The following is a 27,411-nucleotide window of genomic DNA, read 5'->3' as shown; positions in this document are numbered from 1 at the left end:
TAATACCCTTTACTTCCATGAGCAAACTCATGGCCCTGATATGTAACTAAACTGAGGATCTAATTAACTGACAAAGAGCAATTCCACCAGGACATTTTCAAAAAAGATTTAGCTTGGGGTTTTTTTCTACACGTTTTTCACTTACAATAGACCTTAACAAACTCTAACAATTGATTTTCTGCTATCTCAGATGATGCAATTTTCAAATGTATGGATGTCTTTTTTACATTAAGTGAAAACAAAGCAGCTGTCATGAGAAACAGACTGCCTTTTGTCCTGCTTACAGCATCTTTGTGTGAGACATTGAATTCTTCACCCTCTGTTTAATAGAAGCACATAATAAGGGTATTTGATTAATATATTATTATTAATAGTAGTAATAGAAGCATTTGTATTTGTATTGATAGTAGAAGTATTATTATTACTAAAGTGTTTATAAAAGACAACAAAAAGGCTCAAATGAATTTAATGGATTTAAATACACAACAATAAATCACCAGAGCTATTATGAGCTGGGGTGGAATGTAACTGAGTACATTTACTCAAGTACAATTTTGGGTTGATTATACTTGGGTATTTACTTAATGCTACTGTACTTTTTTGGATTTTACTGCTGATACTTACTTAAGTCACTTAAGTCACATTTTGAATGCAGGATTTTTACTTGTAATGGAGTATTTCTATATTGTGATATTACTACTTTTACTTTACACTATAAGAATCTTAATAATTTCTCCACCAGTGTGCTTAAAGGTTACTTTGGGTATTTTATAAATTCACTGCAAAAACATATTTTGTGAAAGCAGATTCAACCCAAGGTTATGGAAACACTTATGAATGATGAATTTTTTATTTGGATTTAAAATATTTAATTAAATGTAATATCAACGATGTAAATATGCAATAATTCACTTTCCAATCAAAGTCAAACTACAGTAGGATATGTGTACTGGGTTAGCTGCATTTTGTTATCCTTTGTTCATACATCACGCCATTTCACTGTGTCTTTGTTTTGCGTATCACTGTTATCAGATGACCCTGTCCAAATAACCTCAGCTCACGCCTTTGGAAACCTGTGGAAAGTTTCCGTATCAATGTTAAACAGTCCAGCTCTGGACATAAAATCTCCTGATGTCAACACGTTAACATCGGTTAAACGCTTATCTTGCACCTAATATATTCAAATGTTCTGTTAGATAATAAAAGTCAATCCTCTGACACGTCTCCTTTAAATAACAATTTTGCTGTTTTCTACGACTTCTTGAGTAAATGGAAATAAATCAACACTGCTGAGATAAACATTAGCACTATTCCATTTTGCATGACTGATTTCTTTTCAGTACAATAGTAGAAACATTAAAACGAGTGGCTGTTGCACAACATTAAGCACAGTTTCTCTTAACAAACTGTACAAGCAACATACAAAATATCAGCTGCATTTTAAAAAGGATACTTGATTTTACAGTAAATTGTTGCTACAAAATATGTTTACAATATAATGTAAAAGGTTTTTATTGTTCATATGTTTAATGGGATATTTGCTCCAAGATAAGAGGCTTCATATCGCATATCTCTTATCTCCATCTGATACATGATATCAAGTTATGTGGAAGGGCATTTTATGAGACACAACCTTGATTTATTGTATTTAAGGGCTGGTTTCTGCAAATGGAACTTCACTTCTCTTAGTCCAACAGTAAAGTGACACAATGAAGTGGCTCGTAGTCCTGTCAGCCCTCGTGGCTTTCTCCGAATGCCTCCACAGGTAAGTCTGACCTGGCTGGTTGAAAAGGAATCTGTTCCTTCATTTCTTTGACATTTTAAACCAGAATTGCCTGAAAGGCAATCTCTCCATCTAGTATTCCTGAGGGAAAGTCTAAAGGCCATCTTGCTTTGAGCTATCATACTTTTCAAACTTGCACAAAGCTCAAAGTAACGCCTACTTATTTCTCCAGCTATAAAATGGTGGACATCTTTGTGTTTTATTCTGATTCTTTATTCACGTTTCTGTGTTTAGGATTCCCTTGATTAAGGGAAAGACTGCCAGGCAAGCTCTGCAGGAGAAGGGACTATGGGAGAAGTACAGGATGATGTATCCATACAAACCCATGGCCAAGTTCGACCAGAGCGGTATTGAGTCCATGACCAACGATGCTGACGTAAGTCCAGACCAGAGACGACATTTATAGACATTTAGTAAAAATATACATCCACTACTGTTGCTGAAACACTTAAAAATCAAAACATATTTTACATTTGATTCAAGTTCATGTCTGCATCTGTTAATTTGTCCTCGTGTCCCCCTAGTTGTCCTACTATGGTGTGATCTCCATCGGTACCCCTCCTCAGTCCTTCAGCGTCATCTTTGACACCGGCTCGTCCAACCTGTGGGTCCCTTCAGTCTACTGCTCCAGCCAGGCCTGCCGTAAGTGTTACTGAGAGGGGAAGAAAGTAGCTAACTGTATTTACACAAGTGCTGTATATGAGTACAATGTTGAGGTGTTTTAATCGCTTAATACTTTAATTGAGTATTTTTATTCTGTGCTACTTTATTCTGCTTTTAAATCCACTAAATTTGTCTGACAGGCAACGATTTTTACTTGTTACTTTGCAGAATAATATTTTACATACAAAACATGCAATTATTCTATGAACTACAATGCATATATTGTCATAGATTAAATGACCTAACCGTGTATACTGAAGTAGTAGTACAGTAGCTCCACTTTCACCAGCTGCAACCTACATAGCAATGTATCAGTAGTATAATTATATTACAACGACAGGAATTCTGCAACATTAGTACTTCTGTCTTTGACACTAAAATATATTTTGCTTCTAATATGTATGCATTTCTACTTAGGTAAAATGTCAGGAATATAACTTGCAATGTAGTCTTTTTTGTTTGTTGTATTTAACTAGTAGAAGATTCGATTACTTGTTTAACAACTAACACTTGGCAAACAAATCCCAATCATCTGCAGAGAACCACAATAAATTCAACCCACAGCAGTCCAGCACCTTCAAATGGGGCAGCGAGTCTCTGTCCATTCAGTACGGCACCGGCAGCATGACTGGACATCTGGCCGTTGACACTGTTGAGGTAACCAAAGGAACAAAATGCATAGTCTATTTAGACTTCAAACAGGCATTTCTTTGTGGTCTGTTGAACTGTGACTGACAGCTGTCTTGTGTGTCCAGGTGGGCGGCATCTCCGTGGCCAACCAGGTGTTTGGAATTAGCCAAACAGAGGCTCCCTTCATGGCTAGCATGGTGGCTGATGGCATCCTGGGATTGGCCTTCCAGTCCATTGCCTCTGACAACGTCGTGCCTGTCTTCGACAACATGGTCAGTGAAGGACTGGTGTCTCAGCCCATGTTCTCCGTCTACCTGAGCAGGTACAGAAACAGGATGGAAATCTGTTCGTTGTGAGTCTGTCATTTCCCTTGACATTTAATGTAAGTATGACATTTGTCTCTTTTTTTCTCATTTAGCCAGAGTGAACAGGGCAGTGAGGTGGTCTTCGGTGGTGTTGACAGCAGCCACTACACTGGACAAATCACCTGGATCCCTCTGACCTCTGCCACCTACTGGCAGATCTCAATGGACAGGTACAAATAATACACAAATTAAAAATACCAACCTCAAACATAAGTTGCACAAAGCTTCCTATCTTGACTCTAATCCACTTTTTGCTCCTTCTCCTCGCAGCGTTACCATCAATGGACAGACTGTGGCCTGCTCTGGTGGCTGCCAGGCCATCATTGACACTGGTACCTCCCTGATCGTTGGCCCAACCAGTGACATCAGCAACATGAATTCCTGGGTTGGAGCCTCAACCGACCAGTACGGAGATGTGAGTCATACCATCCTACCGTACCATTTGAAGGAAATATTCCCCATTTTCTGAACCCAGAGTAAACAAACATGTAATGCTGTGACGTCAAAACTCTCAAATAAAAATAATTAAGCAGGACTTGGTTACTTGCTTTAGCTGGAAACATGTAATATACCAATAAATACACGTTCTGCTGCCACACGCTATTCAGCTTTATGTGTGATGTTCTTCTCACAGGCTACAGTGAACTGCCAGAACATCGGGAACATGCCTGACGTCACCTTCACTCTTAACGGAAACGCCTTCACCATCCCCGCATCTGCCTACGTCTCTCAGGTCTGTCAGAACCCCTGCCACCCACTGCAACAGGAGGTTTTCCACACTATAATGAAGATTTGGGGAAGTAAATGTATTTTCTGTTGTCTCTCCATAGACCTCCTACGGTTGCAACACTGGCTTTGGCCAGGGTGGCTCTGACCAGCTCTGGATCCTGGGAGATGTCTTCATCAGGGAGTACTATGCCGTCTTTGATTCCCAGGCTCAGCAAATTGGTCTGGCCACGTCTGCGTAGTCAACTGAGACACCCGGTGGATAATCTATAAATGTGTTCACTGCAGGGGCTTGTTTGATTTAAAGCAAAAAAATGGTTCAAATGGAGATTGTGGAAATACATGTGAACATATTGTATCTGCCTTTGCATTAAATATATTATAGCAACTAAAAGCATTTTGTATTTGTTATGTTTGTGTCAGTCTGACTGTGGTGACTACAACAAAGATCACACATCAGTGCAGCAAAAACCATCCTTAGTCGCCTTGGTTTAGTGTTACAGAGCTGCACTGAAATGTCACAGGAATAAGAATTAGTTCAGTCTGTTCATTCATTTGCTCTTAAGAGAAACTTGACCTTTTATAGAGGATACAAAAAGGATTGCCACCAGCTTTCAGTGTAAAGGAAGAAGAGGCAAAGAATAGAATATCGAGCGGCTCTAAGAATAGCCAGAGGGCCAGGTTGTCATCGAGAAGAAACTGATAAGGACAAACGTTGATTTAACAAAGGATAACCTGATGACATAATCTGACAACTCTGTTGCCGTTTCAACCTGTGAACAGTGTTAAAAGGACACAGAAAAAAAACACATGGAAGTAAACACAAGTCTTAATTTTACCAGCTATGTTCATTTCTTTAATGCGTTATCATTTCATTTTTATGTCATTTACCATTTTCACAAACAACACATGCTATATACATTTAAAGCGGTAGTTCAGTATTACATATTACACTTCCATAAAGTTGGGGGACTCCCAACGGACAAAAGATTAGTTCAAACCAAATCGGCAGATGATGATGATTTTTAGTCAAGCTCCAAAAATGCTGTATCCTACATTTTCCATAATGCAACCAAATGGATGTTTTTGTTAGATCATTCCTGCCTGGTGAATGTCTTTCAAACTCTACACAGGCTGAGCGGTACTAAGCATGACTCGCAAACTGACATTTATGTGTAAAATAAACAAAGTTCATTTAGAAAGTGTCGGAACAAATATATTCTGTCCCATTAAAATCAAAAACTAACTAAACGTTCAGAGGTATTCTCTGGTGGATGGCCAATGTGGAGTACTCCACCATCCCATCATGTTCTGCGCTCCAGGTCGAGTCAGGGGCTCCCGCTTGTGTTTTGTGCATCCTCAGGTTTGCGTACACCTCTGTCGGTTTCTGGTGAGCTCTGAAGTCCACCGTTGTGTAGACTATGGCGCTCATTTCCTGCGGGAGACTCACTATGTCAAGAGACAGTGTTCTGGAGGAAGTATGTTGAAGCATAAACATGCAATCTGCTCTTAAAAAACAAGTGACGATGAATCACAGACGTTACATGTTCCTTGTTTAGTACTTACCGGGGCGTCTTGTTTCAGTGACTCACACAGAGTTTCTCCACATTTGTCTAGAAAGAATAAGGAAAATCACATTGGTTCTATTTACCCGTTCCACACAAAATCAGATCCTTGTGATCATCAATTTAAGAAAACTGCTTACCTGGCAGTTTACGTTTTGTCTGGACTCTGCAGCAAACAACTCCAATGACTGAAGTGATCAAAATCATCACCGTAATTGACACAATGACAGCTAGTGGCAGGCCAAAACTCCAGGGAATTCTGGAGAGGTAACAAAATACATATCTTATCCTCAGACAGCACTGTTTGGCTGGCGAGAAACAGAAAATGAGTAATCTGCAGAGTGAATACCTGGGACTGTCACTGTGGTCCTGTGCCAGAGCAGGCCCAGTGGAGTCTGGGAGTATTGTGGAGGTGTTGGGGGCTTTGATGGTTGTCGTCAGTGAAGGCTGAGACTGGCTGTGGTGACCTGAAACCTCTAAACAATGCAAGAATATCAAATAAGCTTCCAGCGTTTATTGCAAGAATTAAGCATTGCAATTGTTTCCCTACTTTACCAGGGGAAAAATACACTAAAATATTATTTTGCAAGTAAACATTTATCTTATGTAGCTGTAATAATGCAGGTTTGGCCCAATAGTTATTGTACACACTAGAGGCTATTGCATAACTCACATTTATAACATCACATTATTGAAGATTATAAGACTGCTTACCAGACACCTCAACATAGTAATCACTGTAGATGAGGTTTTGAGTTCCTAGCACAATACATCTGTAATAGCCTCCGTCCACAAACCGCACATTTGATATTTTAAATTCTATCCAGCCGTCTCTCTCAGTTTTCGTCACTCTTCCTTTCAGTAAATCGCAGGTAAATCCTGCACTGTCCAGCAGCTTGTAGCATCCTCCTGGATAGAGTTTACAGCAAGACTTGTTGTAACTGTTGTAAACGGAAGGGAAGGCCAGTCTCAGCAGGACGTGTTCAAACGCCTCGATCCTCTGCTGCCCTTTTAGATGAGGAATATCTGCAAAACAAACATTTCTTATTAATATGTTATTACAGGCACTGGAGAACAGACAATTGTCAAATTTGGCATATTGTTTTCCCACCACACCTAATAAAAGAAACAAGACAAAGGAAAACTTCATCTTCAGTGTAATGCTCACTGAGGCTCAGCACTTTTTCCCCACACTTTTCGACACTTTTATAGGATTTGAGGCCCCGCCTTGCTGAAGAAAAAAGGAAGTTGTCAGCTCATCAGCTGGGGGTCACAGCCAGAGACGTCTCCCTGTCTGTGCTGACTCTTTGAGGATTGATGTGGCACACTTGATATGTTTCATTTCTAACTTCTTTTTAAATACATGATGATTCAAGGAGAGGTTAATCCTCACCTGATTTAGTGGCACACTACAAATAGAGTGCAGATAAAGTGAATCAGACATATTCTACTTCACCCCAGAGTTAAGTGAGCTCCCCCCTACTCTTCACACTTTATATAGACGACTATAAAACTCGATATTCCAAATACATTCATTTTGAAGTTTACAGATTATACTACACTGTTAGTGGAGTGGTGTGAAAGGAATTCATTTATTATTAATCCAAAGAAGACACAAGAAATGTTTGGTCTTCCAGTGAATCATCCACCTGTATCCTCCACCTGTTACTGCCTATAACACACATCCTACATGGACGTGCTTTATCCTGGAGAGCACATATACTGTAGATCAGGGGTTCTCAACTAGTCTCACCCTGTGACTTACATTTTTTCATTGTCATTAAGTCGCGACCCACTTTTGTAGAATTCAAACCAAGCAAATTTATTTTTCAAAAATAGCCTTAGAAAATACACCTACGTCATCTTTTTTTTTTAAACATAAACACACATATTTACATGTGCAATGTGCATTTCAGAGCACATTAATAAGAAACTGAGGATCACAACAACTGCATGGACAAAAGTGACTAAAATAAATTAAATATCAAAACTTCACAAAATAAATAAGGCCACAAATTAGATATTTAACTTCTATGAATATCTCTGCATTCAGAGCACATTAGTAAGAAACTGAGGACCATGACAAATGCATGTATAGATGAATAAAATAAATATGGAAACCAATGAGACAGTTGGGCATGTGCTTCACTCTTGATCCGAGTTTCAAAGTCTGGGGTGACAGTAGACAGAGTTACTCTCAGTTCATGCTCAGTGTTCAACCCGTTTCTCTGCTTGGACTTGAGCTGGACCAAAGTAGAGAAGCCACTTTCACACAGATAAGTCATGCTGAATGGTAGGATTGTTTTGACTGCATGAGTGGCGAGAGATGGACACCCAACCATCACCATCTTGCTTCCAAAAATCAACAAAAACTAAAGTGAACGTTAATGAAATGATGGTTACCATGGCTATGGTGCTAGACTGCTGCATGGCTCTGATGCATGTCCGTCCACATTTTGTTTTTTTAAATAAAAGATGAGTCCAAAATCAGATGCGTATCAAATTGACCATTATTGACCAGCTGTCCGCAACCCACCCACAAAGGGTTGCAACCCAAAAGTTGAGAATCCCTGATATAGAATATATCTTACAAGGCATTTCTTTTCTACAGTAAGAGACTGAGGTCCTTTGGAGCAAACAAACAGATCCTATTATTATTTTGCCAATCTATAATACAAAGTGTTATGCTGTATGGAATCAGTGCATGGTACGGTTGTCTCTCTGTTCAGCTTAAAGCTAGACTGGCTAGACTGCAACGGATGATTGTTGGTCAAAAGATTGAGTCAAGTCTACAAACTGCATATACTAATAGAATGTTGTCTCTGGCTGTATCATACCTATCTCACATTTTATTTGAAGAATATCAGCTTTTTCCAATCACACAGATTTAGAGTCACACGGAATTCTTTTGTTCCTCAGTCTGTCAAACTCATATAGTCAAACTACTAAATCAGAGTTTAGGTTCTTAGAAGGCCTCAGTGTACCTGGGTCAAACACTGAATGTAAAACAGAGCCATTAAATTGATTGCACTGCATCCATTTTTTTCTGTATTTATGTAAAACAAAACAGAAAATATTCTGATAATGAAGTGAAATCAAATCAAAAGTTAACCGTTTATAATGAAGATATGCAGAGGGTGGAAACAGGAACATGATAGTATAGTATGACGCATCCTAATACAATAACCCTGCTGAATCTAATAATGTTCACACAGTCAGAGGATGTTGACTAAACTGCTCATTTCTGAGGGTGTAGCTTGTAGTGTGCTTGTATTGGATTACATTACATTGCTTGTGTTCCTGTCATTGCATCCTTCTTTTTTATTGCAGAAATATTGACACGTTGGAATTACCATTAGCATATTATAATGAAATATAAAACCACAAATTACAGCCTATACAGTTGCATCAACTCATTTCTGACTGAAGTGTGCAACAGTGATTCTTTTTGTTTTGTTTGTGTCCACTGCATCATAATAAAATAAAATTAGCTGGTAGTTCAGATGCAAACACATAACTTAAAGCCTGACAATTTAGATTTCCGTGTGATAGAAAGCAGCTGCTGTGCAAAGTAAGATATACTGTAGGTACCTTTAAGAACAAAATCCATCAGAGTAAAATCTGGACATTTATGAACACATTACAGAGTATACACAAAGTTATTTATTTGGTGTCAGCTTTCAGCTTATTAAACACTTCATATTCACCAAATCAAGATGTATCCTCCATCAGGGAACAGAAGACAAATGCAAAAGGTATGTACATATTAATATTAAGTAAACACAATGCTGTGGCATTCTAACAATCAACATTATTATTACAGATAAAAAATAAACACTCCCTTTTCATTTCACTCCATTCAAAAAATTTTCATATGGATGTTCTGTATATTTTCTAAAACATGATATAAGCCATTTACTTGTCTTTGATAACCTTGCAAATTGGAAGAAGTTGAGGCATGTAAACAGAAATCAATTTTTACAATTACATAACAGACCAACCTTACTAAATTAACTCTTAAATGCACAGCCCCTATGATTAAGTTAGAAGCAATGGGTGCAATATTTTTAATTTCCAAAGAGTTGTTGATCCTTTTAAACAGTGCAACTGCCCCGGCGTAGATGATAGCGTGGAGGAGATAATATTTTAGTTCACAGCCAGCTGAATGCATAAATAAATTGAGGTCACTGTACTTGTCAGCTCATAGTGGTTTGCGGTGGGTTGTATCCGGTATAAAAAGCTGTTTATTCGTCTGTGAAGGTAATGACATCATAGTGGATGCCTTGCTGCTGCAGCTGCTCCAGCTGTTCAGGTGTAGCTTCAGTGTAGACTGTCTGGGTCTGCGCCATGGCTGCGTCAGCTACAGCTACAAGAACAAAGATTGTCGCTTAGTTTGATTTATTTTCAGGGCGCTGTAGTTCGTTCATCATAATAGTTATCAAGCTCAAATTATTCATAATGGACGATGCATGTTCACCATTTTTTAAGCATCTAGACCTTGGTCATTGTGGCCTCCTTGATGGTGTGTTCAAGAGAGCACGGACAACAGTGTTTTTTCTTCTTATTCCAAGAAAAAGCCAAACTCACATTAAAATAGCAAATGAATGAAATGCAATTTGGCGTCTGACTTAAATGTGCATCAAAGACAATGAGTATTTTCAAAATGGTCCCTGATTCCAACTACATTAGCATGCTATAATGATGTTTGACAAAAAAACTAAATTATCAGTTCAGTTGAAATGAAGAATAAAATCTCCACAAGCTTATTTTTATCGGATACATTTTAATATTAAAGTGAGAGGCAGTGAACTATTGAAAGGTCATTTAAGGTCCTTCTGTAATGAATTTGGTAAATATAAACAATCTAACAGTGCAGTGGAGGACTGAATATAAAACAATTAAAGTGCAATGTGCTCCCTAAGAGAACCAACCTGTGACAGCAGAGTGGGCAGCAGCCTCCAGATCTTCAGGATTCACCATCTGCTGCTCTGAGCTCACAGGTAGATACTGAATCTGACCGTCATGCCCTACAGCAATCTGAACACGTAAACAACATGGAGCAATGAGCTTTTGTCAAAACAAAAACCTCTCACTGCATAGCATTAAAGGTTATCTGCCTCACTTTGTCAAGCTCAATCTCAAACTACAGAGTGATCAACATGTGCCTCACCTGTTGCTCCTGCAGAAAGGTCCCGTCATGCTCATACTGGAGGATCTGTCCATCTGACATCTGAGGAACAGAAGAGCAGTTAGAACCAGACATTATCACCTTAAACACTGCATGAATCCATCAGTTATGGTGACTTCTTATGAGGGTATACACTGACCTGTATGTGGTTGCCATCAGCTACTACTACATACTCCTGAGGGATCAAGTGCTGCACTCCATCCTGCGAGATGATATACTGAACCTGAAACAAATGAAAAAGGACAAATGAGTTGAGATGAAAGCTACAGAATATCATAAGGGCTGTGTTATTAATCTCCATCATATATATATTAATATATATATTAAAATAATGATATTCCATTATTTTAATTTTAGATTCTAGCCCTTACCTCAGTCACCTGGTTCTCTCCTGTCATCAGGTGCTGAACTGTCTGTCCATCTATGGTGGTTATCTGCTGGATGTATGTGCCCTCCTCCTGATGTACACGTTAATGCACTTGGTTATAAAACACAGAGTGGCTATACACTGTATGCAACAATAATTTATTCAAGAAAAGTAGGTTAAGTTACAAGTATGTCCAGTTTAGTGAGAACGCTGGTACCTGGTCTGATAGAGCCTGTTCTTGAGCTACAATGATGTGCTCCTGTCCCAGGGCTTGCAACCGCTCTGGAGTGATCACTGTCTGATGTGCCTGCAGGGCTGTTAGACACACACAGACACACACAATTTTTGTGATTTTGTTTTGCATCCGTTTATAACCTATAAATCAGTTTGAACCCTAATACCTGGTATAATTTATTAATTTTCATTTGTTTCTGTTTCTTACACTGTAGTGTGGCCAGGGCCTCCTCATCACTGTTCACAATGATGGTTTGCTGAGATGTGGCGGTACGGCTCTTGCGAGCGGAATGATCCTGATTGTGGAGACGCTCCATATGAAACTTCAGATGGCCATTACGATTAAACCTGAGATATTGGGCAAAAACCATCAACATTGGTAGCTGGTCAAATGCATACAGATATGTTGCATATTAATTCCTAATATTATAATATAAATACAACTTTTGTGACAATTTCAGTTAGTTCCACTCCCACCTTTGTCCACAAAGTTTGCAAGAGAACGGTTTCTCATTTGTGTGTGTCATCATGTGTCGGCGCAGGTCTTTTTTGTTCTTGGAGGCAAAGCTACAGTTTGGACACTTGTGAGGGCGTAGGTAGGAATGCTGCTCCATGTGAGTCTAAAATAAATAGGAGATCAATAACATTCAGAAAGAGGTCAGAAGAGGTGTTCAAGACATAAATGCTTTTAAAATTACAGAAATGCCTTAAGATACATGTACATAAACATGTTTTTTTAACAATATATATATATATATATATATATATATATAAAAAGGGTGGAAATGCTGCTGTGCTGTCTTTCATCCTGTTAAAATTTTATTGGATAAGTTGTTGAATATTCATGAGTGTCATTACTGACCACTGTGGAAATCTTGGCTCAATTCATGGAAGCCCATGACTTTAGATGGCGATTATTGTCAGTGCCTTTTCAATGAAAACAAATGTGTTTTTGATAAGATAAAGAAAATAAAAAATAAAAAGTTGAGTACAAAGTTGCAGAGCGACTCACCTTCACCTCGAGCCAGGAGGTGGATGTGAAATCACAATCAGGACACTTAAAGGTGTTTGGGTCCAGGTGCGCCCTCTTGTGGTTCTCCATGTCAGAGCGTCCGTGAAAAGACTCCATGCATATTCGGCAGGAAAACCTCTTGGTGCTCAGACCACCGGGAGAGCTCGCAGCAGAGGGAGAGGCTGGAGCTTCGCTGCTCAGCTGACAGGAAACAAACCATACAGTCAGAGAGGAGGGATACGCAGTGTAGACAGGTCTTTACATGCCAAAACAACCGATTTCTCGCAGTTACCTCCACCTGTTGCAGAACACCATCAGCCAGTGCTGAAGTAAGGTAGTACTTGTCACTTTTCAGGCTCTCTGACCCAGAGACTTCTACAGCCTGAGAAGGACTGCTCTCATCGTTACTGCAAAGACCACATTATGAATTGTTGAGAGATCATAAAGGTGATCAATAAGTCCTCAATAAGTCCTACATTCAATCTCATAATACCTATTATTATTATTATTATCATTATTAACAACAACAACAACAACAACAAATGTGTGTTATGTTACCTGTATCCAGAGCTGTGGATCTCTTCAGCTGCCTGTTCGACCACACTGAAGTCCCCCCCGCCCTCATAGGCTTCGATGGCAATCTGGGTGAGCTCTCCCGTTTCAGAAGTGGCTGCCTCGAAGGCCTCTTGTAGCACCGTCTCACCGTTCTCAGACACGTGGAAGGTCACAACCTTTTGTGCCTGGCCCGGTGCTGTGGTCACCGTACTCCACGTGCCCTTTTCCAAAGCTTTGCCTTCTGACAGCACCGCCACCTGAGGAGCACAATCAGTCCATTTTTATACTATTTTCAAAATGCAAGCATTCCACATACTGCCCGCTAATGTAAAGGGACGTTTTTTGATGAGCCATAGCACCAACCTGTAAGGCGTTTCCAACCAATTCCCGGGCATTGCTCATATTCAGCAGCAGGTCAAGGGCATTCTGGGCGGACTGATCACTGGATTCAGCTGAGGAGCGCATGGTGAAAAAGTCAGCATTTGTCCTCAGGGTGACACACATCGCCAAAAACGCTATAAATGTCTCCTGAATGACAAGAGGACTGACCTTGTTCATAGATGATGGTGGTGTTTCCCAATGCATCCTGGGACACAGAGGCATTTTCCATTCTCTGCATGGCTTGTAGTGTCGCCGAATCCACTGCAACCTAATGAAGGGGGGTGAAATAAAGTTATTATCTCCCAATTATCCCAATTTTAATAAAGTCATTATCTCCAAATACAACAAAATGTAACACATACTAAAATGAAATCCAAATTGGGTCTGAAATAAAGAACAGAAAACCTCAAACAGACTTACAACAGTGTTCTGCAAATCCTGTGTGTCGTCATGTTGTTGTTGTTTGAGCTCCTCTATCTGCTGCAGGGTGAAGAAGGGTCTGCGTCGCTTCCTGACAGGCTCCTCAGGGTGAGCCACAGACCACTCGTCAAACGTTTCCGGGTGGCGACACTGCACATGTAGGCGCAAGTTCTTCCTGTGCTTGGTTGTGAAATGACACATTTCACAGGAGAAAGGCTTCTCCCCTGTAGAGAACATTGTTAATTGTGAAGGTGTTGTACAGTATTACATACAATGAGACATGCTTTAGTTTAAATAAATGATAAATGCCTTTCTGCCACACTTACCTGTGTGTTTGATGGCCAGATGGGAGACCAGAAACTCCTCTTTAGAAGTAGAGTATTTACAGTAGTCACACTTGAAGGGCCGATCGTTGGTGTGGGACAACTGATGGTTGAGCAGCTGCTTCTTGTTGTCACAAGTGTAATCGCAAAATTCACACTTGAACCTGGCACATGGTTATCCACGAGTTATTCATTGTGATGATATCATCATTACCAACATCAGACAACAAATAACGGATATTGATTCATTAAGGCATATTCTAGCCCACATTGCTGATCAGACAATTCAGTTTCATCCATGTTTTTGAAATACAGACTGATATATAGACTGATATAAAAAATAAAAGAGATGGAATGAAAGTTGTCACTACTGACTTGCTGTCTCCAAGACTCTGGATGTGGGTCAGTAGGTGCATTTTGAATGTGTACCGTTTCTTGAAGGATTTTCCACACTGCAAAGACAGAAAGGCATATTCAACAAGAGTTTTGAAGAACTTTGGAGTAGAAAAAAAAAAAAAAAAAATAGTCCATAGAATTATGAGTGCACTCACTTTCCTGTAAGGATTGTCAAAGTCATGCACAACATTGTTGCACAACAAAAGGTAAATCATGCATTCAAAGAAGGAAGGGAGATAAAACAAGCATCTTACGGGAGAAAGATGCCCCAAAATCATTAGAACTATTGACCTTTTCAAGAATATATTTTAGGGGAAATCCTGAATTGGTTACTGGTGTCCAAGCACTGTACACTAGACTTAAGTGTAAAAATCTACAATATACTGTAAGCTTAACAGAGAATGTCTGGAAAATCATTACATTGTTTGTCAGGGAGGAACAGGTGATAACATCTCCCCTGTAGTTGCAGTGAAATGTCTCTTTTAATTGTTGGTAACCAAATAATATATTTTTGTTCTATAAATGTTCTTAAAATGGTAAAATATTTATTATCTGACCTTATCACACATGTGTGGCTTCTCTGAGCTGTGGGTCTTCATGTGCTGGGTCAGTCTCTTTTGCATGGGGTAAACCCTGTGACACACAGGGCAGAGGAACTCTGACACCTTTGGTACCTGCAAGCCACAAAATTGACATAAGTGGCACAAAAGCATTAACCAGCCAAAACAGAAAGTAATCTGCTACGACATTAAGAATGCATATTATTAATATTATAGCATTAGCATGCTAATTGGCATTTAACAATCATTCAAATATGGGAGACTTGAACTGTCTTACCAACTCTGTTTTTCTTCTTCTGTAGGGTGGGGAAAAAAAATAGTAACAATATTTTAAAACCTGCAAAACGTTCTGTAATAGGAATAATGGATTGTGTATGTGCTGCATGTTGTCAGTTACTTACTTCTCTTTGTTGTGGACTGCCGAGTGGCGAATGACATCTTTCTTGTAGACACTTGTGTAATCACACTTCTCACACTTGAACGGCTTGGTGCCCTCATGATTGAACATGTGTTCCTGCAAAACAGCCCACAAGACCTTTAGGACACCATGTAAACATGCATGTAAACACAGGTTAACATGGATGTTTTGACCTGTTTTATCTGACCTTAAGTGAAGACCACCGCTTACAGCGGTAGTTGCACTGGAGGCACTTGAAGAGCTCTGGGTCATTGCCTTCATGAGAGTCCACGTGGAAGCGCAAATCTTCTTGAGTGAGAAAGCGTGAGCCACAGATCCAGCAGTTGTGAGGTCTCAGGAGCGGTTTGAGGGATTTATAGTACCGACTGGAAGACAATGAAGAGAAAGATGCGATTAGCTTGTTGTTATATTAGGAAATACTATGTGTAACACAACTTCATTTCAGAATGTGATACTTACTTTCGATTTATATACTTCCTATACTTCTTCCTAAGAAAACGCTTGGAGGGTCGCCCGCGTTTCCTCTGGAAGAACTCCTCTGGCTGTGTGTTGGATGAAGGGTCTTTGTTCTCAGAGTCGGATTGGCTTATTGCTGCCTCAGCTGTGTCTCCATCGGTCACCATAGCAGGACCATTGTTTAGCCCAGAAGAGCTGGCCTCTTCAGGTGCACTAGCATCTGCACTAACCCTGGGCTTCTTAGCAATACTCTCTGCTTCTGTAACAAACCAATGCAATAGAAGTATGTGTAGGCTCCTATTTGCAACGATAGGCGGTTTTAGCTTTACTCTGTCAAAACTGAAAACCAACCTTTGCTGTTGTAGCCTTCTTCTAAAAGGCTGTACTTTCTCGGACGACCAACCTTACGTCGAGGACGCCCTTGAGAGGAGGAAGAGATAGGAGGAGTGCGCTTCTTCATAATGGCAGGTGGTCTTCCTTTGAGGTCCTCATCTGCAGGGTTGTAGTCACTATCCTCTAGGAATAAACAGAGGAGCAGGGAGAGGAATGCATTATTCTTATCTCTTTGACAAATCAGAAAACTATGAATGTTTGGTTGCTTGGGAGGGGGGTTTAATGAAAATCTTCCTCACTAACCTTCAGCATCATCAATAGCACCAGCATCAACAATATCATCCTCCTCTTCTTCTGCTTGTTGGGGCTGAGCAGCCTTTGCCTTTGCTTCCTCCCTCTCTGCCTGACGACGGGCAAACTTCTCACTTTTAGGAGGCCGTCCACGTTTACGCTTCTTTGACATGTCCCCTGTAAACCGGACATTATACCACAAAAAAATTGTATTAAAATTTAAACAAACAATCTGAGAACAAAAAAAAAAATCTAATCTTACAGAGAAAATGATATGTCTTTGTGATACATAATCAACCATACATCCTTACCTGCAGGTCTGAAGTGTTTGTCTCTCATGTGGTTAATGAGTGTGTCTTTGGAGGCACTTTTGTATGGACACATCTTACACTTGAACTGCTGTACGATCACTACTTCCATCATCTCCTCCAACTCCGCCAGGTTTGGTGGTCTGTGTCCAGAGCCTTCTGCCACTGTTGATGTCTCCATCTCCCTGACCAGCCCAGCTTCATCCTGGGGCCCCTGGGAGCCCTGGGGCTCCTCCTGGCTGGGTGAGCACTGTTGGGCCAGCTCAGGCTCTGGATTGGAGGTGTATGTCCCACTGCTGCTGATGTAGGGCCCAGACTGGCTCTCGCTGCACTCCAATGCCTCAGGAAGCCCATCTAAACCCGCCGTGTCTGCCAGAGGGTGGTCTGACGAGGAGCTGTCATCGGCATAGAGAGAGGCCTCAGGGCCATTGCTGCTTTCCATGTAACAGGAGTGCTGGGGCTGCTGTTGGGAGTGCTGCGGCTGGTCTGGATCCTGGTTCCGCTCATCATCTTCATCATCGTCATCCCTCGCTTGATACTGAGAACAACCTGGTTGCTCAGAGTCTGCAGCTGCAACACACTGTCCCCCATACTCGGCCCCATACTGCCGACTTGTCTGGGTCCGATGGTCTGCACTACTATCAATGTAACTGCGGGAATGATGCGGTTGCTCTTCATCGTCCACCGCACACTCCAGATATCCAGCGCTGCACTCCACCACATAGTGACCTCGGCTGCGAGGGTTTGAATCCGCCCCACTGCATTCCACATATCCAGGCAGGTCCTGATCACTATTATGCCCGCTGTAGTCAGGAAAACCTGACTGGGAGCGTGTCTGATCGGGTTCCTCGCCTGAACATTCCACATAGGAAGATGAAGATTCCCCTGTCTGGTCTGGACCATCTGCACTGCAGTCCATATACTGGGAGGGGTGGGAGTGCTGGGGCTGGTCAGGCTGACTGCTGCTGTCCTCTGGGTAACCTGAGTGACCAGGCCGATCGTCGGGCTGGTCAGGATCAAGGTGGCCCTGCAGGTCTCCCTGGTCCAGACAGGTGGACGTGGGGCCTTCTGCAAGAGCTTCTATGGCTATACGATCAGAAAGGGCCGAAGATGACATTTGGGCTACCATAGGAGCTCCTATAGCATACAAAAGGATTCCCATAATGTGCGTCATCAACTAAAGTGGATTTTAATTTACTTAATAAAAACTAATAAGAGAACTAGAATAAAGTTGGTTCATTACACGTTGACATGGAAAGGCTAAATTATGTATCTGCTCTACTGTCTGAGTAACATCCCACTAGAGTATTCAGTAAATTGTTTTCTTATGTAAATATGGTGATCATTTTCTCATAAACTTTAAAAAGGTTTTGAAATGGGCTGATAATTAATGAGTTAACAGTAACAATAGCACACTTACCGTCATCTGGTCCTTGTAATATAAGATACTGGGTTGTTTCTGCACCTCCATCTTCTGCACTGGTCACAGCTATGCAACCTAACAGAAGAACAGTAGACAGATTAAGATATCTGCTACTTTAAGGTAAACTAATCCAACTGTCACCTCAAAGCTGCTCAGCCTATGATATGACGGAAAGTGGAGCGTCAGTTAAAATACCATTCATAATGTCAGGGCCGATGGTGGACTCTATGATCTTGTCAATGGCAGACCCGAGGTCTGACGAGGTAGAAGCAGTTGAGTCAGAAACCATCATGGCTCCTTCAGATACTGCGCTGGAGTGGACCCGCATTTGGGCTGACTCAGACACCAGCACAGACTGAGTCACTGTGGAGACGCTGGACACACTAGTGGACTGGGCCACTGAGGAGGAGTCTGGGAGGTGGACTGATGAAACTCTGATGTCTGTACTGGAGCTGGTTTCTGGGATGAACACCTTGGCAGGGAGGAGAAAAAAAACATGATTGTGATATCTAGAAACGTTTATGACACAAGCCTAATTGCTATATCTGGTTTTGTTGCATTTAGTATATGGCTGTTTTCTACCACACTAAATAAAAACTTTAATCAAAAAGCTTACCACAAGTCCCTCTGAGCTCTGTCCCACATGGCAGTCAGACTCTGGGGCCTGTGCATGAGAAGCAGTATCAGTGCTGTCTGCAGACATGGCCTCTGATGACTCCATACCCATGCCGCTTTCAGACGGTTCCTCCATCCCTGAGGGACCTGCATCACTGCTGCTTTCCACCTCATTTTCCTCTGAATCCATGACTATCCACAAGAAATAAACAAGCTCAATATCCTCAATATATAGTTATTGGTTACTTGACATAGAAAAGCTCTGTTTGTCATTGGTTTTAAGTGTTTGCACAACTTAAGATATTTTATACTCCCAGCTACTTTGTCACTAGATAAACAGTAATTATTATTACCTTTATTGTTACTATAATTGCCACTGTTCATCGTACCCCCAACCGGCACCGTTAGACACCCGCCCACCAGGAGCCTGGGTCTGTCCAATGTTTCTCCCTAAAAGGACGTTTTTCCTCGCTACTGCTGCACTAAATGCTTGCTCTTGGGGGAATTATTGGAATTGTTGGGTCTTTGTAAATTATAGAGTGTGGTCTAAACCTACTCTATCTGTAAAGCGTCTTGATATAACTTTTGTTATGATTTGATACCATAAATAAAACTGAAATAATTAAAGTAGGAAATTACTTTTAAAACAAATACTCAGAGCTTCGAAACCTGCAGACATCCTGGACAGAAAGATTGAACATTTGTCATCTTCTTAAACTGTGAGGAAGTAAGGATGTATAACGTTGGAAAAGGCAACTCAAGTAATCCATTTTTAATCAACAATATTCTCTTTCTTAAGTTATTGTATGTTGCCTAGCTGTCATTAACCCTTACAGATGGGCAAACAAATGGAAATTAACTGCAGTTTTTGTGGGGGGTTTTTTCACTTTGAATTTTGTACACAGTTTACACTTAGTGTGTCCTTATGAAGCCTTTTATATGTATTGTGATGCCAATGATGCATTTGTAGGAATGTAAATTCATTGATGCCAAATAGAGTGCACATGGAAAAAAGTTTAAAATAGCTGAGCAATATTTCTAAAATAAAATAACAAAAGTGCATAAAACGGATACACTTGAACAATGTTTAGATGTACTAACACTTCTCATTTTCTGAAACTTTACACTTCAACTCCACCAAATGGCTGTGAGTTATTTTGTGATACTATTATGTACAGTATTTCTGGACTTAATGCATGTATTTTTCTCCTGAATATTTAAAAAACGGCCATTTCCTACATTCATTTCATTAAAGGGTATTAAGTTCCCGAACAGTGTTTATTTCTGAAAACTAAGGACCGACTCCTCCAGCAGTAACGTTAGCATTTCACTAAGCTAGCTAACGTTCATGCCTTTAACGACATGTCTGTCTACATTAGTTAGCTAGTAGCTATATGAAGAGTTTGTTTTCACTCAAGGACGTCAAGGTTGGTGTGAAATAAAGGTCTATTCTAGGGGTGAACAGTTCACATTTTGACTGGTCGAGTGTGACTATACTTGTAAAATGACATCAGCCCTGAACCGCAGTAAAGTTATTTAAAAACTTGATGTCAACGGGAGCCAACGTTAGCTAACGACGAAACAAAACAGCCAACGCTAGCTTTAAGCTGGCTAACAAGCATTGTTGTCAGTTCCGTATCTTGTTTGATGGATCTGCAAAACAAATATAACTGTATACCAATTACAGTTTGAGTGGTTGAATACGGTAACGCTATTTAATGAACATGTCACTGATCTAACCAAGTCGTCATATCGGATGTAACAACGTTCAACACAGTGTGTTAGCTGTTTTAAACGGGCCCAGCTGCCCTTCGTCCTGCCTGCTCCGCGTCGCCATTTCACACCAGACAGCCCCGTTTTACACTCAGGCATTCTGAGCGCTCTACTGGGGACCTCGAGGGCCTCAGCTGCGGCAGACCGCCCAAATGCTCTCCCTGAAGGAAATTAAAATATTTTCCTTCTCCGGCACTAGAATCTCCACGCTATTTTCTTACCGTGTATTTTCGAGTAGAAAGGTGTCCTCTAGTGTAGATGCGCTAAATAGAACAGAGATTAGTAACCGATAATTGTTGCTTCATTCTAGTCGGGCGCCATGAGACTCTCCTTGCTTCCTGTCTGTGCAACCGGATCTTCTTTATTATTTTTGTTGAAAACTATCTTGTTGTTTAAGCATTGACATATTTACCAATTATACCAGTTTGTGTTTACTGATAGATTGGTCGTTATATGTTTCAGATATTTGTTAAATGTGATGTTTATAACCGCTTGGTGGACTATTGTTTTTAGAGGAAGGCATATTACGGATGCGGAGTAATATGCATACACATAGGGCTGTTGTTTCCTTTTATATATGTCAATGGTTGTTTCAGGAGACTACAGCAGAAAGTAATAACATTACATTTCTATAGTCGTGGTTTATACGTGTTTTTTCTGTTGTGGGAACGTGGATTCAAATGTCGAATAATATAGCGTGTGAGCATAGTGTTGTCAGTTAATCCATATGCATGTCAGTTAATCAAGTGTTTTGGTGAACGATTGAGACAGCTGACAGTGGGATGTGGTTCTCACAGAATGTTTATTGCATTAACGTTAAAAGTACAAACTGTAATACAAAACACATCAGTCTTCCAGTGCAAGTAATTGGCTTTGAAGCCATTTTCAGAAATACACACATATAATTATACAAATCAAAAAAGCTTAAGGATGCAAAAATAATATTAGATATTGCTATAAATACCAAAATAATCTTATACTGTAAAGTGTCTGAACCTGTCAGACATTAAGAAGTTATGCAGCAAATCTGAAATCCAGATAGCTTTTGATAAAATTTTAGTTGTGGTTATGGGTCTTAAATGTTAGACCCCCATAACCAAGCAGTTCACAGACTGAGGGCAAGGCAGTGCCAAAGATGACGACTTGGTTTGCTTTCCTTTGTGCCTTTGAATTATTTTTAGGCCAATACTGTATGTTATAGAATTAGCCAACGTCAATGATGGCGAATTATTCACATCCCAAAAAAGCACACACATCATACAACAGATACTTTACACAAATACTGCTTCACATTCTCCCTGACACCTGCACAGGAGAGAGAAGTAGGTGCTACCACATTAAAGACAATTTTCCAGCTCATCCCAGTTTGTTCATCTCCTCAGTAGTAGTTAGGGCCTATAGCATCTGTGCACTTGAGGAGGTCATATTTCACATAGCCAACACGATCCACCTGCCTGCGGGAGTTCATACGCCAGTAGAAGCTTTCCCGGCAGAAGTAGGTGTGACCTAAAGCAGAAATATTTCAATTTGAATCACTAGAATGCAAAATGAAGATTCTTATATGCCACAATCTACTGTAACATGCTAATTGTGTTTATTGAGCTCAGTAGATACATATTTGAAATTACCGTTGTACTGGAACACATCATGAGCATCACTGGGGACACCACCAAAGGCCACATCTGTGTATTTGGGGTACCCTTTGTCGATTTTCTGGGCCTTCACATCAAGCCTGTGTTGATCATAGCAGAGAATGTCATTAAAATGGCAAAAATAATCTGTTGTCTTAAATCACAAACTTTGGTTATCTTGTAAAACAAAAATAATAATGAACTTATTTCAACAGTTGACTGGAAAACCAAAGGGGAGGCGGGGTTTAACTGGCTTGGTCAAAACTAATAATTCTCAAAGAAGAGCAGATGGGGTTGAATTTGAGCTGAAAATCTTCCAGTGACAAACATGCTTCCCCATCCAATTTTAACTGACCTCCAGTAGTTCTCCCCACTGAAGAGCAGCACTTTGTCTTTCCCCCTCTGCAGTGCTCCCTCCACTTTCTTAACGCTGTCGGGGAGACCGAGCTTCTCAATGCTACGGGGTCCCAGAACACTCTGCCCTGTGTACACCCAGAATCGGGTTCCTATAGAAAGAAAATGATCATTAGAAAAAAATGGTTTTGCACTTTTAGTGCTAGAGTGTTAGAGGTCCCTTATACACAGTATAACGTTTTATTACCTGAGAAGAAGTACAATTTCCTGGTCAGAATGTTCTCGAAGGCAGAGTCAATGACTGCTGGCAGAGCGGGCCACCTCTCAGAAACAGAAAACGGTCCCTTGACCTGTTCATCCTTTCCGTTGGACATCTTCCAGAAATGTCTGTTGATTAACACATGCAGTTACCACATCACTACTGCTGTTTTCTGTTTATGTTGCTGTTTTTACTTATTTTACAAAGAAGAAGAGACTGATTGGCTTACCCATCCTTGAAGAAATGTAGTTCTCCCTCAATCACAGTGATGGTGTCGAATTTGGTCAACTTGCAGGCATCTTTGGTCGGATCCACAGGTCGTGTGGTGGTAGTGGTGGTGGGTTCATCTGTAGCGTCAGTCTCATCTGGGTAAGGGGTAGTGGTTGGGGTGTTGGGCTGAGGGGGGGTGGGATCAGGGCCTGTTTTGCGTCCTAAAAAAAGAAAATTGTGTTGGTTGAGAGAAAGTGTTGAGGAGTTGGAAATTGTAACATTTTGATGTGATTTTGCACGATAACACGGTTTGTCATGACCTTACCATAGAGATATTGAATGCCTTCAATGTCGTCTTCATGCAGGGAGAAGTCTTTCACATAGCTGTACATGGGGTACATGAGAGCGTCTCTTATGTTGGAGTGATCCAGGCCAAGGGCATGTCCAAACTCATGGGCTGCCACCAGGAAGAGACTGTAACCTGAAGCACATACAGTAAGGAATATTAATGAATGGCACGGGAAAATACATATAGCATTTAATCTACTCTACTTTCTCTTTCTTATATTCATGTAACTCACCCTGGTCGGGACAGAAGCCCCATTTCTTGTCGTCATCATAGCTGTCAGTGGTACTGCACCACAACTTGCCATCTCCTCGTCCCTCACTTGTGCAAGAGTCATACTCTTTACCCAGGAACACAAAGGGGAAGTGGCAGGGCTCTCCCTCAGAATTTCCACCAATTACAGCGGTGTCTGGCCAAACAAAGACATACCGTATCAACAGTAAGAAAACAAGCCACTGTGGCAGTACTTCACAGCCCTTATGCGTTGTGGTTCCTGTCACTCACCACGACTGGGACAGAATCCATATTTCTTGTCAGTATCAAAGTTGTTTGTGGTGGCACACCAGCGGTAACCGTCACTGCGACCCTCTGTGGTACAGCTGTCATACTCGTCCCCCAGAAAGACGAAGGGGAAGACACACTTTGCTCCGTCTGCGTTTCCTCCAAATGTGTACAGAACTGTCAGGATAAAAAATAGGGGGAAGGATGAGCAGGTGAAGCGAGTCAGCATGCCTTAAAGTAAATGCCCTTACGTGGCTGACCTCTGACCTATTATTTCCCTTGCAGAATAAATTGTCAATCTTACGTTCGCTTGGGCAAAAGCCAAATTTCTTGTCTCTGCCATAGTCAGCTGTGGTGGCACACCATGGCAGGTTGTCCGAACGCCCGTCAGTGGTACAGCTGCTGTAGGATTTGCCCTCGAAAGTGAAGGGGAAGTTGCACATGGCACCATCAGCATTCCCATAGCGAGTCTTCACAGCTTAAATGACAGAAATAAACCATACATTTAATGCAATGTATATAGGAACACCGGGGGGAGACAACCTCATAAAATTGTTGGAGGTGGAGTAATATCTTTTGGTATGTCTGATTACCTGGTCCTGTTCCCAGGGTCCAGTACTCATCCTCATCAAAGTGCGCGTCACCCTGCACACCTTCGCCAGGGGGATAAGCATGGGCCAGAAGACCATCCTTACCATCAAATGGGTATGGGTCTCCGTGATCTGAATTAAAAAAAATAATTCCACGTTAAGCTTTGATTTTAGACTTGTGTTTAGTACAAAATTACAATACAACTATGTCACATCAAGATGAAATGACCACCGCACAAACACATACTTTCTCTTCCAAATGAAATCATGATGTCAGCCGTCCCCTCAAAGAGGCGGGTAAAAGTCAGAGGGGCCACATCACTCCACACCTTGAAGGCTCTGGCAAAGGCGTCATCAATCAGAGAGATCTCCATATCTGGAGTATAGCTAAGGATCCTGTGGAGAAACGCAGAATGAAACTCTGCTTTCAGACTTATAATTGACAATGTCAGCAAAGATACTTGGGGATGTACCTCCATCAGAGATACTCTTCTATGTGGTGCCTTGCATTACAAAGCACAAGCATTATAATGTCTTCAAGTCTATGAACAAATGTATTCTCTCCACTTACCTGTAAGTAACATCTCGATGGTCCCATTTAAGGTCTCCATCAAATGTTTTGTAGTTGGCCACATCAGGAACCCCGCAGCGAGGCTGCTTCATGGCATCCAGGGTGGACTTATCCAGCTCTCCAGTCTCCTCCAGCCCCATCTGCCTCTGCATCCTCTTCAAAGCCTTGGTGGTTGACACCATAGACTGGAAGCCACTGCGGTGCAGCGTGTCAATGTAGCCAAACTTCTTCAGATAACCCTGACAGGAGAACATGAGAAATCACATGATCTAATGAGTCCAGATGGATAATTATATCAGAATGGGTCCTTATGAAGTAAACTTTAGTTTGGAAAACAAATTCAATTCTATTCTAGTGTTTTCGTGACACCTGTTCTCACTGTTACACTGCTACTCGTGTAGCTTAAATTCAGCAGAAACTAATTTTTTTCTCATTAACATTATGACAGAGATATGTGTTCAGATAATTACTTCCCCACACAGCTTGATTGCAAACTGTTTTGGCAATTTCAATCCATTAAAGACGAAATTAACCATCTGTTACTTACTTCTGCCAGCTCCATATCAGTCATGTTTTTGATGATGTCTCCCGGGAAGGTGACAAAGACAGACTTGAGGGGAAGGCTCCATCCATCCTGTATGCTTACACTCAAAAATAAACACACAGCTAAAGCACAGCACCTCATGATGAGATCTGCTGTAGGTTGCTTCAAAATGTAACAAAAAAGATATACACTAAGAGTCTTGCAGCGAGCAAGTGCTTCGTTAGACAAAAAGGATTAAAAAGCTGCGCTGACGATCAGCAGTGTTTCTTCTTCAGTGTTGGCTTTCCTCTTTGTTTTGGTGGCTGTGCTTGTCTCTGCTTTGTGCCCTTGGTTGTGGACCTTGTTTTTATGCAATGTAAAGTCTTAGTCACTTCACCTCAACCCCGCCTACTACTAACCTCAACCCTCCCACCTAACATCTTGACAGACAGCATGTTGAATGGACATGGGGAATTTCCAAAATATCCACATTTAGCTTTACCTAACAGCTAGTGAGTGGTTAGCTAATTATTTTTTTGTAGAAATTTCAAGCTGGAGGGGGTGAGCAATAGCAGTGGTGGAAAAGACCAATTATGGTTGCATTTGTACTATGTTCATAAAGTAAAGCATGCTGCCTGAAAACACACACAAATTATCAACCAAATAAAAAATTACTTTGAAAGCTCTTAAAGTTGCTATTATCTTAAGAATTTACATCATCAAAAACCTTCAGGAAATAACCTAAAGGGAGCCTAAAGACAATGTTTAGATGCTCAGTATACATTGTTGTTGTCATCCTTTTCATTCATGCAAAAAGCTCTTCTGGACATGTTGATGTATTTTTACAACACACTCATCATGGGACCAAGCCAGACGCTTCTGTTATTTAGACGCTCAAAGTAATGATATAAAAAAGAGTTTGTTCCACCTTTGTACATAAATAGACATTTGTTTCCTCTTTATCTATAGCTGGATACTGAATAAAATGTCAATCTAGGTCAAGCCAAAATTAGATTCTTACAGAAAAGTTGTCTGTTGTTTTATTTTCTAAGATCGCAAATATTTAATTAAATGTTTTAGTTTTCTGCACTATGACAAATTATTAAGGTGATTAAGAAATCCCTGTGTTGTTAAATATGACTCTTTGCAGTATGACAGTATTGTTGTTGGCCAGATTTTGGGGAACTACCTGCTTCATCATCACTGCACACTGTTGCTGATGCAACATCTTCAGTGGCTTCATCCCCATGAAGGCTCAGTTCATTAGCAATATGTCTCATTTGGCAATCCGTAGTTGGCAATGAGTAGTTGGACCTAATGTTTATGTATTTTCCCGACAAAGCGGATCTTACTTCTCTATTTCTCATGCACATCTCTATTACATAACAGTTTGAGCCATGCGTCCAAAACACAGAAAACAACTTTTGATTCTAAAAAACTATTTCTGCTTTGGCTAATCTGTAATCTTGAGAGTAACTGTGTGCAGTAGTGTGTGTATGCTGGGTATATGTTGATATTTTGAGGTGTGTGAGTATCAAGGTGTTGGTGTGTGGGCAAGGATGTCTCTCAGCCAGCATATCGTGACTCACATGAATATCCAAAACTGCAGATAAGGTTTTTTTTTAGTGAGCACACTGCTGA

At 40.8% G+C, this 27,411-nt stretch overlaps 4 protein-coding genes and 1 long non-coding RNA gene across 8 annotated transcripts; 2 read left to right on the top strand and 3 right to left on the bottom strand.

The window, feature by feature from the left end:
• The first annotated feature begins 1,709 nt into the window (after positions 1–1,709).
• On the top strand, positions 1,710–4,409 carry LOC114558676 (pepsin A). The gene is made up of 9 exons (XM_028582804.1): positions 1,710–1,765; positions 2,018–2,159; positions 2,308–2,425; positions 2,985–3,103; positions 3,202–3,398; positions 3,495–3,611; positions 3,712–3,856; positions 4,076–4,174; positions 4,272–4,409. Exons 1-9 carry the CDS (start codon positions 1,710–1,712, stop codon positions 4,407–4,409), a joined length of 1,131 nt encoding a protein of 376 aa, XP_028438605.1.
• A 683-nt stretch (positions 4,410–5,092) lies between these two features.
• On the bottom strand, positions 5,093–6,926 carry LOC114559439 (uncharacterized). Of its 2 annotated transcripts, none has more exons than XM_028584072.1 (6): positions 6,849–6,926; positions 6,447–6,758; positions 6,082–6,208; positions 5,873–5,991; positions 5,734–5,780; positions 5,093–5,636 (listed from the first exon to the last, which is right to left on the bottom strand). In XM_028584072.1, the coding sequence occupies exons 1-6, from the start codon at positions 6,880–6,882 to the stop codon at positions 5,622–5,624; spliced, it is 654 nt and encodes a 217-aa protein (XP_028439873.1). In that variant the 5' UTR covers positions 6,883–6,926; the 3' UTR covers positions 5,093–5,621. The 2 variants fall into 2 exon arrangements, with proteins under 2 accessions (XP_028439873.1, XP_028439872.1); XM_028584071.1 differs by having other exon boundaries at positions 5,093–5,602.
• Positions 6,927–9,372: 2,446 nt separating this feature from the next.
• LOC114558242 (zinc finger protein 335) lies at positions 9,373–21,126 on the bottom strand. Of its 3 annotated transcripts, none has more exons than XM_028582077.1 (29): positions 20,753–20,841; positions 19,652–19,692; positions 19,014–19,204; positions 18,593–18,869; positions 18,395–18,472; positions 16,978–18,111; positions 16,679–16,843; positions 16,394–16,558; positions 16,046–16,301; positions 15,774–15,951; positions 15,570–15,682; positions 15,446–15,464; positions 15,166–15,282; positions 14,588–14,664; positions 14,216–14,376; positions 13,890–14,113; positions 13,638–13,737; positions 13,452–13,540; positions 13,092–13,345; positions 12,826–12,940; positions 12,534–12,734; positions 11,999–12,141; positions 11,730–11,869; positions 11,505–11,602; positions 11,292–11,378; positions 11,060–11,143; positions 10,903–10,962; positions 10,664–10,769; positions 9,373–10,098 (listed from the first exon to the last, which is right to left on the bottom strand). In XM_028582077.1, exons 1-29 carry the CDS (start codon positions 20,761–20,763, stop codon positions 9,977–9,979), a joined length of 4,806 nt encoding a protein of 1,601 aa, XP_028437878.1. In that variant the 5' UTR covers positions 20,764–20,841; the 3' UTR covers positions 9,373–9,976. The 3 variants fall into 3 exon arrangements, with proteins under 3 accessions (XP_028437878.1, XP_028437879.1, XP_028437880.1); XM_028582078.1 differs by having other exon boundaries at positions 16,978–18,060; XM_028582079.1 differs by lacking the exons at positions 19,652–19,692; positions 20,753–20,841 and adding an exon at positions 21,007–21,126.
• Positions 21,127–21,568: 442 nt separating this feature from the next.
• On the bottom strand, positions 21,569–26,115 carry mmp9 (matrix metallopeptidase 9). Its single transcript, XM_028582080.1, has 13 exons — positions 25,795–26,115; positions 25,248–25,486; positions 24,924–25,072; positions 24,680–24,808; positions 24,391–24,564; positions 24,090–24,263; positions 23,821–23,994; positions 23,565–23,720; positions 23,259–23,460; positions 23,018–23,157; positions 22,772–22,922; positions 22,414–22,517; positions 21,569–22,291 (listed from the first exon to the last, which is right to left on the bottom strand). The coding sequence occupies exons 1-13, from the start codon at positions 25,930–25,932 to the stop codon at positions 22,164–22,166; spliced, it is 2,058 nt and encodes a 685-aa protein (XP_028437881.1). The 5' UTR covers positions 25,933–26,115; the 3' UTR covers positions 21,569–22,163.
• On the top strand, positions 23,611–25,707 carry LOC114558245 (uncharacterized). The gene is made up of 3 exons (XR_003692940.1): positions 23,611–23,734; positions 24,696–24,791; positions 25,302–25,707. It is a non-coding gene; the product is annotated as an uncharacterized LOC114558245 (long non-coding RNA).
• Positions 26,116–27,411: the final 1,296 nt, after the last annotated feature.

Source organism: Perca flavescens, chromosome 7 (genome assembly GCF_004354835.1).
Source record: "Perca flavescens isolate YP-PL-M2 chromosome 7, PFLA_1.0, whole genome shotgun sequence".
Classification (NCBI taxonomy): Eukaryota; Metazoa; Chordata; class Actinopteri; order Perciformes; family Percidae; genus Perca; species Perca flavescens.
Note: the sequence above shows the minus strand (reverse complement) of the source record. Positions and strands in the feature narration are given on the sequence as shown.

Bases quoted from the DNA above. Each gene is read 5' to 3' on its own strand.
- LOC114558676 (XM_028582804.1), top strand. From the start codon at position 1,710: ATGAAGTGGCTCGTAGTCCTGTCAGCCCTCGTGGCTTTCTCCGAATGC. The intron at 3,104-3,201 runs GTAACCAAAGGA...TTGTGTGTCCAG, and splicing joins TGGCCGTTGACACTGTTGAG to GTGGGCGGCATCTCCGTGGC. The intron at 4,175-4,271 runs GTCTGTCAGAAC...GTCTCTCCATAG, and splicing joins CATCTGCCTACGTCTCTCAG to ACCTCCTACGGTTGCAACAC.
- LOC114559439 (XM_028584071.1), bottom strand. From the start codon at position 6,882: ATGAAGTTTTCCTTTGTCTTGTTTCTTTTATTAG. The intron at 5,992-6,081 runs GTATTCACTCTG...TTACCTCTCCAG, and splicing joins GACCACAGTGACAGTCCCAG to AATTCCCTGGAGTTTTGGCC. The intron at 5,603-5,733 runs GTAAGTACTAAA...AGTCTCCCGCAG, and splicing joins CACTGAAACAAGACGCCCCG to GAAATGAGCGCCATAGTCTA.
- LOC114558242 (XM_028582077.1), bottom strand. The intron at 14,665-15,165 runs GTCAGATAATAA...CTGTCTTTGCAG, and splicing joins AGCCACACATGTGTGATAAG to TGTGGAAAATCCTTCAAGAA. The intron at 10,963-11,059 runs GTCAGTGTATAC...TCTGTTCCTCAG, and splicing joins CTGATGGCAACCACATACAG to ATGTCAGATGGACAGATCCT.
- mmp9 (XM_028582080.1), bottom strand. From the start codon at position 25,932: ATGAGGTGCTGTGCTTTAGCTGTGTGTTTATTTTTGAGTGTAAGCATA. The intron at 25,073-25,247 runs GTAAGTGGAGAG...GTTTCTCCACAG, and splicing joins CATCGAGATGTTACTTACAG to GATCCTTAGCTATACTCCAG. The intron at 23,461-23,564 runs GTAAGGTCATGA...TTCTTTTTTTAG, and splicing joins AGGCATTCAATATCTCTATG to GACGCAAAACAGGCCCTGAT.